General features: G+C 45.3%; 1 protein-coding gene across 1 annotated transcript in view; it reads left to right on the top strand.

The window, feature by feature from the left end:
- Positions 1-15,893, top strand: part of LOC126184715 (uncharacterized) — a 76,272-nt gene that overhangs the window by 46,907 nt on the left and 13,472 nt on the right. The window contains exon 3 of the mRNA XM_049927237.1: positions 13,510-14,676. Coding sequence (XP_049783194.1) covers positions 13,510-14,676 — 1,167 coding nt within the window. The remainder of the gene's footprint in view (positions 1-13,509; positions 14,677-15,893) is intronic.

Below are 15,893 nucleotides of genomic sequence, written 5' to 3'. Positions count from 1 at the left end.
TCTTACGATCCTACTCGCCGGTCATCTTCTGTCTTCAGGAAACAAAGCTGCGTCCCCATGACCGCTTTGTTCTCCCTCATTTTCAGTCGGTCCGATATGATCTCCCCTCTGTTGAAGGCACTCCCGCCCATGGAGGACTCATGATTCTTCTCCATGATACTCTCCATCACCCAATCCCCTTAAACAGTTCCGTCCAAGCTGTCGCCGTCCGCCTTTCCCTCTCTGGATACACGTTCTCTCTTAGTACTGTATACATTCCATCGTCCACACCAATGGCACGAGCTGATCTCCTTCATCTTCCTGGTCAGCTTCCACCCCCCTATTTGCTGGTTGGGGACTTCAATGCCCACCACCCGCTTTGGGGATCTCCACATCCTTGTCCACGTGGCTCCATATTGCTAGATGTCTTCCACCAAGCGGATCTAGTTTGCCTCAACACTGGGGTCCCCACATTTTTGTCTGCCTCAACGACAAATTTATCTCATTTGGACCTTGCGGTCGGTACTATTCCGCTAGCTCGGCGCTTCGAATGGTTCGCCCTTGATGATACACACTCGAGTGACCACTTTCCATGTGTCCTTAGACTGCAGCCTCAACTGCCATATATGCGCCCGTGACGCTGGAAGTTTGCCCAAGCCGATTGGACACTTTCTTCGTTTGTAGTGACATTCAATGACCGTCGCTTTCCCTGCGTCGACGATGAGGTCACACATATTACCGACGTTATTCTTACAGCTGCGGAACGTTCAATACCACGCACTTCCGAATTGCCCCGGCGCCCCCCAGTTCCTTGGTGGAACGAGGCATGCCGTGACGCAATACGTGAGCGGCGACGTGCTCTTCGCATTTTCCGTCACCATCCTACTTTGGCCAACTGTATCCGCTATAAGCAGCTCCGTGCGCGATGCCGTCGCGTCATCCGCGATAGCAAGAAGGCAAGCTGGAAATTCTTTATTAGCTCATTTAACACCTTCACTCCCTCCTCGGATGTTTGGAGTCGGCTTCGACGGTTCTCAGGCGCGCCTAGTTTCTACCCGGTCTCTGGGCTCACTGTCGCGCATGATACATTAGTGGACCCCGTCGCAATTTCTAACTCATTGGGTCAGCACTTTGCTGAGATTTCGAGCTCTTCCAATTACCCGCCACCGTTTCTCCCGAAGAAACGTGCAGCGGAAGTGCGACATCTTGCTTTCTCCTCTCAAAATCGCGAAAGCTACAACACTGTTTTCTCCATGCGGGAACTCCAACATGCACTCTCTTCTCGCTCCTCCGGCCCAGGACTGGATGGTATCCTCGTCCAAATGTTGCTGCATTTATCAACCCATAGTCTGCGTTACCTCCTTCGCCTTTATAATCGAATTTGGACCGACAGTACTTTTCCCCGACTATGGCGGGAAGCTGTCGTCGTTCCTGTTCCGAAACCTGGAAAGGACAAACATCTCCCCTCTAGCTATCGCCCAATTTCTCTCACGAGTAGTGTATGTAAGGTTTTGGAGCGTATGGTGAATTGCCGTTTAGCTTGGTGGCTGGAATCCCGCAGTCTTTTAACACCTGCCCAATGCGGATTCCGAAAGCATCGTTCTGCAGTTGACCATCTTGTTGCTCTCTCCACTTATCATGAACAATTTTCTCCGGAAACGCCAAACAGTAGCAATATTTTTTGATCTGGAGAGAGCATACGATACCTGTTGGAGGACAGGCATCCTCCACACACTGTTCTCTTGGGGCTTTCGAGGTCGGCTGCCCCTTTTTCTTCGCGAATTTATGGCAGAGCGCACATTTAGAGTGCGGGTGAACACTACTCTCTCCCGTACTTCCTCCCAAGAAAACGGGGTACCCCAGGGCCCCGTGCTGAGTGTTGTACTGTTTGCCATTTCCATCAATCCAATTATGGATTGTCTCCTTCCTGATGTCTCGGGCTCCCTCTTTGTGGACGATTTTGCGATCTTCTACAGCTCTCAACGGACCAGCCTTCTTGAACGACGTCTTCAAGGATGTCTCGATCGCCTCCACTCTTGGAGCATCGAAACCGGCTTCCGTTTTTCTCCCAGTAAGATCGTTTGTGTTAATTTTTGGCGACGTAAGGAGTTTCTTCCACCCTCCTTACATCTAGGTCCTGTCAACCTTCCGTTTTCAGACGTCGCTAAATTCTTGGGTCTTATGTTTGACAGAAAACTATGCTGGTGCTCCCACATTTCGTATCTTTCGGCACGCTGTCTGCGATCCCTCAACACCCTCCGTGTCCTGAATGGTACCTCCTGGGGAGCGGACCGAGTGGTCCTTCTCCGCCTCTATCGCGCCTTAGTGCGCTCGAAATTGGACTATGGAAGCATAGTCTACGCCTCTGCTCGGCCGTCTATTCTTCGGCGTCTCGACTCTACCCACCACCGTGGATTACGTTTAGTGTCTGGAGCTTTTCACACCAGCCCTGTGGAAAGCCTTTATGCTGAGACTGCTGAACCTCCGCTGTCCAATCGGGGAGCAGTCCTCCTGAGTCGTTATGCTAGCCATCTGTCTTCCATGCCTGCTAATCCAGCCCATGACATATTTTTCGACGCCTCCTTTGATGTAGGATATGCAGGCCGCCCCTCCTCCCTAGTACCACCGGGAGTCCGCTTCCGTCAACTTCTCCATTCTCTTTCGTTCCGCTTTCCTAAAACCTTCTTGACAACTTGGGGTACAGCATCGTCTTGGCTCCGTCCCCGGATCTGCCTGCTCCGTGACTTTTGTCAATTTCCCAAGGATGGTAGTACCCCTTCACTTGTTTATCGTCGGGCATTTGCTGCTCTATGTGCACAAATGAAGGAAGCCTCATTTATTTACACTGATAGCTCGAAAACGTTAGGTGTAGGGAGTGCCTATATTGTTGGCGACACCCCAAATCGATTTTGGCTTCCCGACCAGTGTTCGGTTTATACTGCGGAGCTTTACGCTGTTCTCCAGGCTGTCCACTACATCCGCCGCCGTCAGCGGATACAATATGTTATCTGTTCAGATTCTCTCAGCTCTCTCCTCAGTCTCCAAGCTGTCTACCCTGTGCACCCTCTGGTCCACCGGATTCAGGACTGCCTGCGCTTGCTCCACTTTGGGGGCGTCTCTGTGGCGTTCCTCTGGCTCGCAGGACACGTTGGTATCTGTGGAAATGAGGCGGCCGATATAGCGGCCAAGGCTGCAGTTTTAGTGCCAGTGAGATGTCAGTCATTTGAAGCTCTTTTTGGGGACAACCAACCCCTGTCTGTAGTGGATTTTTAAGCTTTCCTTCTGCTCTTAGTTTCTCCAATTTTTTGAGTTTCGTTCCCATTGCTGCTAGTTTCCATTTTCGTTTTTTACCGTTTCCTAAGTCAGACTGGGCGCTAATGACCATAGCAGTTTTGCGCCCCAAAACCAAAACAAAAAAAAATCCTGAATTTTATTTAAGCCATCAGCTGCTCTACCTGCTAGCACAGTCCCATTTCTTAAACCTGATTTGTGATGAGCTGACATGGCTGCCCCACATTCGCCACCTAATGACTACATGTATGTGAAAGCTTTATGCTCTCCACATCCGGGCCCATACATCTTTGGGTGCAGACTGATCCACTTTCCTCCATCTTCACTGTGCTATGGTTTTGTCCAGACTAGATTATGGTAGTCAGACCTATATCTCGGCAGCTATTTTCACTCTGAAACGGCTTGACCCTGTTCACCATTGTCGGGTGTGTCTGGTTATTTGCGCCTTTCACTCTAGTCCTGTTGAGTCTCGTCAATGAAGCGAGGATTCCCATCTAGACATCTGATAGAGCCAACTTGATGTTTCTTATACCATCGCCATTCGTCAAATCCCTGACCATCCTGTGTACACTTCGCTCTTTGCCAGTGAGAGGTCTCCCTCGATACCTGTCCATGGCTTTCATCGCCAGTTGGCATGTGTCTCACTTCTCCATGTCTGGATCTCCATCTCCACACACTGTAATGCACCCCATGTGTTTCCTCCCATACCCGCCCCCACCAATCTTCCGCCCCCCCCTCCCCCCATGGATGGTGCCTAGATCATGGATTAGGACTAATATATTCCAAGGTCGTACAGACTCTGTCACGCCTATGGTTTTCCTATGTCCTGTGTGTGCCATCTTTGCAGAGATCCAGGTTGCCACAATCTTCTACACTGATGGTTCTAAGACAATCTATACGCTCTCGCTCTCGCTCTCGCTCTCGCTCTCGCTCTCGCTCTCGCTCTCGCTCCACCTGATAACCTACAGCATGTTGCAACAGCTGGACTCATGGTCGAAAGATGTCCTCCTTCAGCTCTTCAATAAAATTTGGATAACTGGCGACTTTCCCAGCTTGTTGAAAGAATGTATTCTAATCCGTTTTAAAACCTGGTAAAGAATGGACAGACTCCTGTCGTTACCTTACTATTTGCCTGACAAGCTGCGTAGGAAAAACACTGGAGTGTGTGGTGTATCAGCGCCTAGTGGGGGCTCTTGAAACGAGGTCAGTCGCTCCCATTTTCGGTTTAGGAGGTATCGCTCCACGCTCGATAACCTAACCTTGCTCGAAGCTGCAATAAACTTCCCTTCATAAGAAACATCTTATCGGTGTTTCCTTATATTTGGAAAAGGCCCATGATACTACCTGGAGGCATATTATTTTGTCGCAGCTCAATCAGTGGGGATTCCGTGGACGTCTGTCGAACTTCATATGGTCCATTCCCTCGGACAGATACTTCAGATGCAAGGTTGGGAATGTCCAGTCTGACCGTTCTAAGCAGGAGGATGGTGTCCCCTCAAAGGTGTATCGTCCGGCTTTCGCCGTAGCAACCAACCAGTATTACATCCACAATGCGACGTCCAGTACTACGTTCTTTGTTCGTGGAAGACTTTCCCATCTTCTGTGAGTCCTCGAGCCTCGCCACGGCTACTCGGCAGTTGTAGCTAACGATCAGGCGGTTGGAGGAATGGTCTTACAACAAGTCTTAGCCTTATTATAGAAAGCAGTTTGTGTTAATTTTAATAGTTCCCACTGCCTGTCTGACTTCGTTTTAAAACTGGGGACATTATTCACACTTCTAAGGAAAAGTTGAAGTATCTTGGTCTTGCCTTTGATAAGAAGTTAACATGGTTGCCACATTTTAAAGAACTGAATTTCAGATGTCCCAAAGCTTTAAATATGCTGAAATATCAGTTATAGCTCTTGGGGAGTTAACAGGGCACTTCTGCTGCAACTCTATAAGGCCTTTGTGCGAACCTGGCTTGAATACGGATGTCACATTTATGGGTCAGCAAGGCCTGCATACCTTTAAATGCTGGATGCAATTCACCACGAGGGTATTAGGCTGTCAATGGGGGCCTATTGCACTAGCCCTGTTACTGTGCAAAGGCTGGTGAGCCACCACCGTCTATTCGACGTCTTCTTTTTGTGGTATTGCAAGCAAATAAGGAATTGTCCATTCCTACATCGCTAGCATCCAACTACGTTCTTCAGCCGCCACTGAACGGCTGTTCGATCATTGGCCACTAGCAACACGGCCATTTGGTGTCTGTGCAAGGGAGACCCTTGAATTACTAAAAGTCGGAGGCATTAAGGTCCAAAGCCTGGGGTAGAGGGGGCATACCCTTGGCTACTACCAAGGCCCAGATTGCTTTTAGAACTGACCGCTTACAAGAAGCATTGTACCCTAGACTATGTTTTTAAAATTACATTTAATAAGATTTTACGTAGCCACCCAGATTTTATTACTGTCTACACGGATGGTACTAAGCAGGGAGATTTTGCGGTTGTTACGTCATGTTCCCCGACATAGCCCTCAGGATAGGACTCACAGAGCAGTTTTCACATTACGCAGAATTATTTGCTTTCCTGAGAGCAATGCAGCAGACGAGATTGCGTCGTGACAAAAAATTTATAATCTGCTCTGATTCTCAAAGTGCCCTTCTCGCTTTTCGACAGATGTACTCAGCAGATCGCTTCATGAAACACGTACCGGACGCTCTCCTTCTCTTGCAAAGGTAAGACAAAAAATTTTTTTTCTGGGGTCCAGGGCGCACAGGCACCCAGGGAATGAACTTTTGACGCTGCTACCAAGGTGGTTTGCTCCCTCCCTCCCTCCCTCCCTTCCTTCCTCCCTCCTGCTCGCTGTTCGGTCGCTCTGCAAGCTGTCACTTCATTTGTGACCAGGAAGGCCATATGTTGGTGAGTGTCCGTGGCTGAAAGTGAGGAATAATAAACTGCTTCCCATTAAGGCTTCAGTGCGACAATGGGATGACCTCCTTCCGCTCGTAAGGGTAAAAATAAATAGCCTTTACTTGGCTCAGAGTGGGACACTGTCCATTGTCACATTACTTCCTCTTACATCAGAGATGGGGGACAAAGCTGTCAATTGACATTTTTTAACTGAATGTGTTTTATATGACGACCTGAAGGTTGAACTGGTTCTCCCACAGGAGTTTCCCTCTACTTTAATTGATAACAAAGCGAGTGGTGGTAGTGTCTTATGTGGTGTCAGGAATTCTGTGCAAAATACTGGGTGTGAGATCTTAAGTCAGTGGCTGGTTGACGTATTTGAGTCATTAGGCCACGGTTATTGGTCCCTTCTTTAACAGCATCTTTACAGGTATTTTATCCACAATTTTATTTAGTTATCTCGCTGTGTCCCGCTGGGATTTTATTACGGGCTTCTCTGAAACTTACCTTCTTGGAGTTGCTTCACAATTCCTGTGATGGGATCAACTGTAGTTTTAAAGTTAATTGATATCCCTCTATGGATTTTCAGAATCTCGGCGGTATGCTGTTGAGCGTCCTCCGCTGTAATCACTATCACCCTATATAACGAACCACCCCCACTATTTGGTTGTGAAGCCAGACTGACGATATCCCACATACCGGTGAAATGTCGCCTTGTTTTGGCCATCCATAAGTACACTCTTCCAGATTCCTTACGTTTAATAACAGCAGATTCATGGATAGTTGAACATAATCCTATGAATTGTGAAAGTGGTTTTCAGTTCCTGATAAAATGTTTAGCTATACTCCTGGAGCTGGGGGAGATACGTGGTGGTGGTGGTGGTGGTGGTGGTGGTGGTGGTGGTGGTTGTTGTCTGGACATCTCTTCAGTCTGGGACCCAATGACTAAACAGTCATCGAAAGACAGCACCCTTTTTTCCAGTTTCTAGATTTGGTCTCACCTTTCATGCCTTTTACTGTGAGTATTCTAACTTTATTTCATAATTTGACTCCCTTGACTGGATCCATCCACTTCTAGTGGACATTCTTCCTTCTGTGAGTAACTTTGGTATCACAGGACTCATGACTTCACCGTTTGGTCCCATATTCCCTCCGTCAATCCCCTGCATACCCTCCTGTCCTCCCTCCCCCATCCCATGTGTCCTCCACCATCCCCCCCCCCCCTCCTGCAAACAATTGGCAGGTACAATATGATTTCAGAAATAAAAAATATTCTTAAGCAGACTGTTTTAAGCATTGCCTTACGCATGCTATATTAGCCTACCAGCGTGGGTCACAAAAGTCCATCTACTAGACACAGACGGAGCGAATTTTCCGCCATTTCTCCCTAGGCCGCCAACTTGTATTACATGATAGGTGACGTGGAGTGGGGCTGAGGAGCTACCTGGGGGCACCTGTGTGCCGCCTGTAGGAAGCCCATGTCATCAGGGGGTTGAGGTAATGAAATGACTAATCAATTTGCATCATTTGATATCAAAATGCAACACAGACTTGTCCCACTACTGTCACGTATATTTCGTAAATTCGAAGCGTTAAGAATGGTTTCACAAGACTATATTGGTGAGAGGCAAAACAAAAATATATTTATGGGTACTCGAAATCTAATTTAAGGTAATTAGAGATAGTTCCACAACAGATGGCATAAGTAGTGAGATCTGAAATTCGATGACTGTCAGTTTTAAATTGGGCCAAAGAAACGCTACCGGTCAGTTTTACTACTTCAGATATATTTTATTCGAATACAAGGCTCCTTCTCGATGGTGACAAATACAAAGAAATGTAAACTTTCACGGCCGGAAATATCATGTCCATTATAATTATCCGGGCTGTTATGCCGTGGTCGGTTGATGAATGCTGTGGTGATTCCCAACGTTGGGAATCACCACAGCATTCATCAACCGACCACGGCATAACAGCCCGGATAATTATAATGGACATGACAAAATACAAAGAAACTTAATAATTCTATTGCTTAGGCCTCTAGAAGGCTGAAAACGTACCAGAACTGGCACACCAGCGAAAGATCTTTTGTGGAAATATTTAAAAATGACATACAGCATAAGCGATTTCAGGGTACACAGTAGCCGAAACACAAGGCACAGAAAGTGTATTTCCAGCTCTTACGTTGCTATGAAATATTAGTGTGCCACTGAAGAACAGATCTCTCAACAATCTGAGGCTTCAGCAGAACAGAGTAACTCATGAAGGGAAACCTTTGAACACCTGCAATTACTACGATGAGAAGTTCCTGCACTTAGCGTAACGCGAAAAGGATATCAGGAAACCAGTTTTGATGGCTTTAAGGATATAAAGTTCGTCTCCTTCATGGTATTTTAGCATGTTTCTCTGCTAGAATATCGGGATGTCATGGTCGTTTACACTGATGGCTCTGTAACCATGGACAGATAGGGATGTGCAATACCTCTTAATGGTCAGGAACAATAAACGCTGTCAGAAGCTTTCTTTCGATGGAGCTGATAGCCATTCATTAGGAGCACCGCGTTTTACTAAACATACCATCCTCTACCCTTTCCAATTTGTAGTGATAGAGCAATTTCCTGGCTACTGATGGATATTAATCCCATTACCCTGTAATGTCAACTATTCACAATCTCTGGCATTTGTGGTGCTATGTGCTCACTTAACTTACTCTAGGTTCAAAATTATTTCAGTATCACTGGGACTGACCGACATTCGCTGAAAACTACTCGGCCAGCATTCCCCTTCACTATCCCGTACACTTCGTGCGTATGCAGATAGCACTCCACTGACTCAGAGATTGAACATCTGGTGGGATACTGTGCCCTCTGAACTCTGCAGTATGAAGTAAACGGCTCCATGGCCTTACTCTTAGTCTTCCAACGAATCAGTCTTAAGTCGCCACTGTATCGATCGTACCATATTGGGTAATGAGCCATCCCTGGCAATAGTGGGGCAACAGGGGTGCTGGGGCAGTTTGTGTGGGTTGCTTACCTCAGGGGCAGGTATGCGCTAAAGGGCAAACCTATTGTTCCCCTTTGACAGGCACATAACTTATTGTCGCCCATCCCTTCCCACTCCCCTCACCCCTCAACAAACCTCCAACCCACCCCCTCCCCCAGCTGCTACAGGCACACTTCCAGGTCTGATTTGTTGGAAGAGCCCCTCATTCTTATCTGTTTGATAAACTACGCAATTAAATTGATCAATTATTTGACCTATGCCCCTCTGGTAAACCCAACCCTCTCCCACCCTCACCCCCAGGAAATAGGTGGAAAAACTTAGTTGATCGGCCATTTTCAGGGAAGTAGATTGCTGTGCATGGAATATTGTTTAAACAACTTGGAGAATGTGTGGAATATTTTTTAACAATTTAGGGATTCAAGGCAGTATATGGAATACATGAAAATTGGTGCACAGGAAGTAACTACAGCATACTTTGCACTATACACTTCCTACCGCTCCTGAGAACTACGGCATTACCTCATTCACAGACATCCAGGACACACTTGAAGTACAATAACTTAATTACGATGGATTCATGGTGATTATTCAGTTACATACAGCCAGTGTGCTGAAAGAGACCGACAGAAATCTATTGCACGCTTATAATACAACATTCTTTGTATTCAGGCTTATAGCAGGTATCCACATATGAAAATATTCCTTTTTCAAAATTCAACTCTCACACACGTTATAAGCTCTAAAGAGGGCTGTATCACTGTCACCATTCCTTGCACATGTAACACACAAAATCTTTGTATGACGCTCTAACAGGTTCTGTGTTTAGTAACAAACTCAATTTCGCCATTTTAAACAACTGATCCGTCTCGCGGTGATCCTCTTCCTGCTCTAGTGTTAAACAGGTACGATGCTTAGCAACATGAACTTAAAAATCGGCTTAGACTAAAACAGTTTCGCGGTTTCTCCACCTACCTGCTCCGCCCGTGAAAATACCGAAAGGTTTAGTGGAAGTGGTGAAATCGATAAATCGAAGAGGCTCTCGGGCTTCTTTAAATTGTGATTACAATCTTTATTCATCGACAAATGCGTAATCGCGGGAGACTTTCTGCAGTGCGAAAACATCCAGCTGGTGCAAGTGTGGACATGCCATTTTTTTTAACCCTATAACTGATAGAAATGTTATGCTGCTGCTTGAAGGTAAAGATACCGTGGCTTAGGTTCCGATATAGGTTTGTGGGAAATAAACTACTATTCACGTAAAAAAACTTAACGTATATCTAGTCGTAATGGAAGGATAGATTGGACATGGTGAATTGTGATTTCAACGCACCAAGGAGTATATACTAACGTAATTGATGGCAGATTCATTTCGTAAACAGCTGCACAATACAGCAATTGAAGTGCTCGAAGTGCTGCACCTGCTATAGTGTACAAACAGGACGAGCAATATGGCTTTAACAATACGTCCCCCCATCGGGACTGCCAAGCGTACCCTCGAATTTTCCTTGTAGTTCTATTGATACTGATGTTGATTACAGTCCACCAACCCACGTCGGTGATACCTTTCCAACCATTACATCTGCGGGTGCAGTATTCATTGTCACACGTAATACTGGACGCATGTCCTATGTAACACTTGTTTGAGAACCTTGGCGGAATGCAACACCTTCCAGAAGTGCTGATTCGAGGACTGTCAGATGTCATAGGCCTGAGGATAATCGTGACAGTGAGAGTGTAAGCATACCATAGTTCTTTCGGGCACTGTACAGATATAAAATGTAACTGCACAGTTTGTGTAGAATGTGTGTATATTGCAGTGGAATGTTACAGTGGCTTACGTTGTGGCATGACAAGAGAAGAGTGTGTCCTATCGTGGGGAACATATAGATTTAGGGCTTCAATAATCATGAATGTATGAGAGATTTCTACGTGGAAAATTATGTGCGCTATAGATACTGAGATTCGTTCCAGAACCACAGCCGACAAGAGGAGACATTACCAGTACACTGATAAATGGCGGGGTTTAACTGTCGGTGCAATGTAGCTATCTGCACAAATTAATTTTGTCGCTGAAAGTCTAGCCTGCAGAAAACAATGGCTGAGGGTGCTCCCACACCGGCGGCGGCAGCAGCAGCAGCAATAGTTTGATGGGTAAATTCAGTGCCAAATGGGCTGTCCCGTTAGGATCCTACGAACAATGCACCCTGTGCTGGTCTGGGAAGCACTGGAACAACTCTTTCGACACTGGACCCGCACCGCAGCTATGTGTCTTAGCGCGAGCGACGGTGCCTAGGTGAACACGTGTTCCGACAGGAATTTCTCAGGTGGTAAGTATGAAAGAGTTGCCACCGCCTCATCCTTGCACGATCCGAACTGACACATGTCACTTGGCAGCTGACGACCGCGTCGTCACTTTGCGGGGACCGCAGGCGCATTCCGACTTTGGGGAAAGCGTGCAGAGTCGGCAGCATTGGCGTCTGAATGTTTATTCACGATCTTTTGTCTAAACTACATTCCATCGATTTGAGACACCAATAGGATGCTGCGAATTAAGAAAACTACCCCATACGTGTGAAGAACACCAATTTAATTTGCATAAATTTTTTATATCAACGTGGTGTTACGGTGTTAGTGGTACAATAGTTAAAGGGAGTGTGTGGGTGGGTGACGTGGTGCAGGACAGCAGGGCAAGTGCAGAAGAATAGGATAATTTGCATATATTTATGTAAATGCAGTGAAAGTGTTTAAGGGGGTGGGTGACAAGGAAGAGAGCGCCAGAAATTGCGTTCAATTCGAAAAGTGTATCAGAAAATGGTGGAGAAAATAACTAATTACTTACGTTGGTATCAAAGGCGGTACAATGGTTTAAGGAAATTGGGATATCATGGAAAAGCACTTAACACTAGGTTAAGACACCCAGAGTACAATGACAAACATTAGGTTATGCAAAGTGTTTGCCCCATGTAATTACTTCTTAAGACCTACATGTTTCCAAACAGCAGATAGATACTTGCAAGGCGGTTAACTTCGAATGAATCTAAAATAATGGAGACGACAAAGTCATTTGGAAAAGCAGTTCGAGAATGCCTCGTTAAAATGTGAAAATTTGATTTTTTGAGTCCAGAGTCATGTACACAATTTGGGCACACTGGTGATAGACTAGTACCAATAGATTTTTTCTAAGTGACGAAGTATGTAAGTGAATATTTTGTATAAAGTCAAGGAAAATAAACTGCTATAGTTTCGTGATTTGCTAAGATACAGAACACTTGGGTAGCTTAAAGTTGGGTGGACACTTCACCCGGTACCATCTCCAGAAAGTTTTCCTCTGTGGGCTGTAAGCTCGCCAGGAAGATCGAGAAATGTACATAACACCGAATTCTGGGCATTCACGATAATTAAGAAGATAGGTATCGAAGTAAAAGGACCTGAATGAGTAACGTTGCACAACGAAGTTTCCTCATGCCCGTTAATCTTCATGTAGAGGAAAAAATACAGATATTAAAAGAAAATGGTTGGTTTAAAGAGAAACCATCCACTAGAAAAACCGGGAATTTATACCTCCGTTCACCATGTGGTAACACGTTCTGGGTAGCTCCCTGAAAAACAGTGGATATCCCTCATTTTCTGAGCAACTATCAATACTGATTTGTACTATTGAACAGTTGATCTAGTCTAACGTTAAAACACGAACTGGGATATTGGAATGGCTGGTTCAGCCTAGAAACTAGTCGTCACCTACATCAATATTCTGCCGAGGTTCATTTGAAATTTTGTAAAAATATGACACCAAACAAACTTGCGACTGGAACGTCAGAGTACTTTGCTGCACACAATCCTTCTGGTCGCAGAATGCCCTCGTCATAATTATTTCCGTCTACTTGCTCAACTACGCAGTAATTTTGTACTCTGGTTTTGCATGCAGTCCGTATCACGATGCTACTTTCTTATAAACGAAGATGTTAAAGGTGGGAAATCGTGATATTCGGTAGTTGTAGTGGCGACCGGGGATTGAATAATGACTATTAAGTGTGATTGTTAATATCTAAGTAAATAGTGCGGATTTGAGAAATGTGCGCCCGGTGCCGAGGGCCATGGTGACGATTTTGTGCACCACGTGATAGGGGGAAGATTCTGTATACTACAGTTTGAAAATTGAAATTTAACGTTACCTGTCGCTTGGCTTGAAGATAAATGTAATGGGGAAGACTCTAGATACTTCGCGACGTTTTTAGTTGCTTAATGCATCTCCTTTGAAGATAATTTTATTGTGCTTGAACTCGTTACTGTTAATATTTAAGTTTTGATGTAAATTGGATGAATAAACAAAAATGTTTGATCCAGGGACTTCATCGAGAGACTGAGAGAATGTTGTGAAGAAGAAGATCCAGATGGTTTCTGTGTGTGTCCTGATAAACTTTACGCTGAAGCAATGCAGTACGAAGAATATGGCGCGGTAGAACGTTGGTTCGAAGAGTGTCCTGAAGGTCGCCATGAGTTGTGGCCTGACGAAAATGGACCACTAGATTATTCCCTTCGCCGTCCACCAATAGTTCCTTCGGTGTCGCAGGTTGACGCGGAACAGCCAAATAGCTATGATTGGTTAAAATGCACAGAATCAATGCCGTTTGAAACACTTCCTGTCAGTCCCACCGTTACTCATTTGTTCAGAGACAGACAGGCGCAGCCGATTGCTATACAGTCGTCTTCACGTCCTATCTCTTCTGTAACCTGCAAACCAGAACCGGAAGACTTTTCATTACAAAGATGGACTCCGCAGTCTGTCAGCAAGTACACAATGGAGAACGTACAAATTGTGCCCTCATCACGGTCGCTGCCTCCCGTTTCAGACATCCTGCCTGAGACCAGTTTGTATGAAGGCAGTGAGCGTGTAATGAGAAATGTGAACCAGAACCATAGCTATCACAGTGTTCGGTCAGCGAGGGAAATGGATGCGGCGCAATCGCTGGTCTCCATGTTAACTTCAGAGGTGACCATACAAGTTGTCAACGTGGAGTCTGATAATGAACCTGTGCCTATGGATGATGACAGCGACATATCTCGTGAAACTATGCAGGTTGATGATGGTAGTGACACATCAGATGAGTCTTTCGTAGAAGTCGGTAGCCTAGGATCATATGTAGCTCAGGAAGGTACTGCTGAAAGCCTGTCGGACCAGTCATCGGAGATGGAAGTTGTGAACATGACACCAGATGAGTCTATGGATGTCATGGACACCACTGAGCCAGACGATTTGGATTTGGGGATGGAGATAGAGAGCAATGTTCCAGACATTGCTGCCGAAGTGGAGGTTGGCACGCCAATGGAACAAGAGGAAGAAGCCGTTATTCAACAACTGCAGGCAGATGTGACAACGGAACAAGTCAGCATCCTACAGCTGCCTGCTGCACCTCCAGAGCCGCGACCAGCGCTTAGTGGACCGTGGCGTCCGCCATCGCAGCCACCGCCTGACATTTCCTTTCCTGATTACCCTGGAACACGATACTCAAGGTAAGTCCAACCTACAACCTATGTTTTTGTTGCATGTACAACTTTTATTATACGAAATGGTGCAATACAATGTAATTCTGCAAGAATGTTAAAATTTTTTATTACTAGAGCAAAGTAATAATTTTGATTTTGGTTTAGACCAAAGCTCCTGCAGTTCATCAGACAGCTTTATAGCGGACTGCAGTTAGTATGATTTGTCAACCTGACTTGCAGCTCGTCAAATGGTCTTCTGTGCTTATAACAGTGGTTTGGGCCGACCATCACATTTAATTCACATTTCGTCCAAATACTTACCGTTTGTTTCAGGAAATAATAAAAATCTCAAAATAACCGCCTTGACACACTGATTGTTCCCACCTTCTCAATCATTCTGACAAGAATATTTTAGCAGTTATAAATAAAAACATTGAATTGTGCAGTCATGCGCTATTTAAAAATAAAAACATAGATGCACATGGTTGTGCAGTATCATAAGAGTACACATACTCTGACTGTTCAGTGTGGTGCCTTTAGTTAATAGGTAGCATACACCAGACTGGTGGTGGTCACAGTTACTGTTAGTTGTAGATCATTTACAGATGGTGGTAGTGATCATGCAATCGTATTAATCATTGTTACTCTGGTGCCTCTTTGGTTTCAGATAAACGAATTTAGGTGCTTTCAGTATATGCAGGCCTCAATTTGACCTTTAAAAGTATACCTGCTTTTGTCAGTAGTTAAACTAAAAATGTTAAATCATTTATAAGAAGTTGTATATCATGAAACTGAGAAGCACAATTTGGCACCCTCATACTTTGAGGTTCCATTAGATTAAATTTTAGTACTGTCCATGGATATCCCAGGTACTTAATGTGACATGGATGTCCGAAGGAAGATTATGTAGTTCTTAGTAACAACACGGGCACTGCAATATCGATTTTAACTTAGTTACCTGTAACATAAACGTTAAGAGGCAAGCGGTCGTTCATGGGAGGTGCCTCTTCGCACAATGGGCCTGGGGGCCTTAGTCTGCCCTCTGGTTTACAGTCTGGTCTGACCCATATACGTTTGCCTCTCATACAATTACTTGCCTATAGCATCAGAACTGAGGGCTAAGATTTTACCACCGCTCCGCAACTCCAGATGGACGGGCTTATGAACAAGACTGAAAACCTTGATGTTTAGTGTCATGACCCTCACTTATGTCTGCTCCTAATGGTTGGCACTTCGAATAACAT

Source organism: Schistocerca cancellata, chromosome 4 (genome assembly GCF_023864275.1).
Source record: "Schistocerca cancellata isolate TAMUIC-IGC-003103 chromosome 4, iqSchCanc2.1, whole genome shotgun sequence".
NCBI classification, from domain to species: domain Eukaryota; kingdom Metazoa; phylum Arthropoda; class Insecta; order Orthoptera; family Acrididae; genus Schistocerca; species Schistocerca cancellata.
The sequence above is the reverse complement of the archived record's forward strand: the minus strand, read 5'-3'. Positions and strand labels throughout refer to the sequence as shown.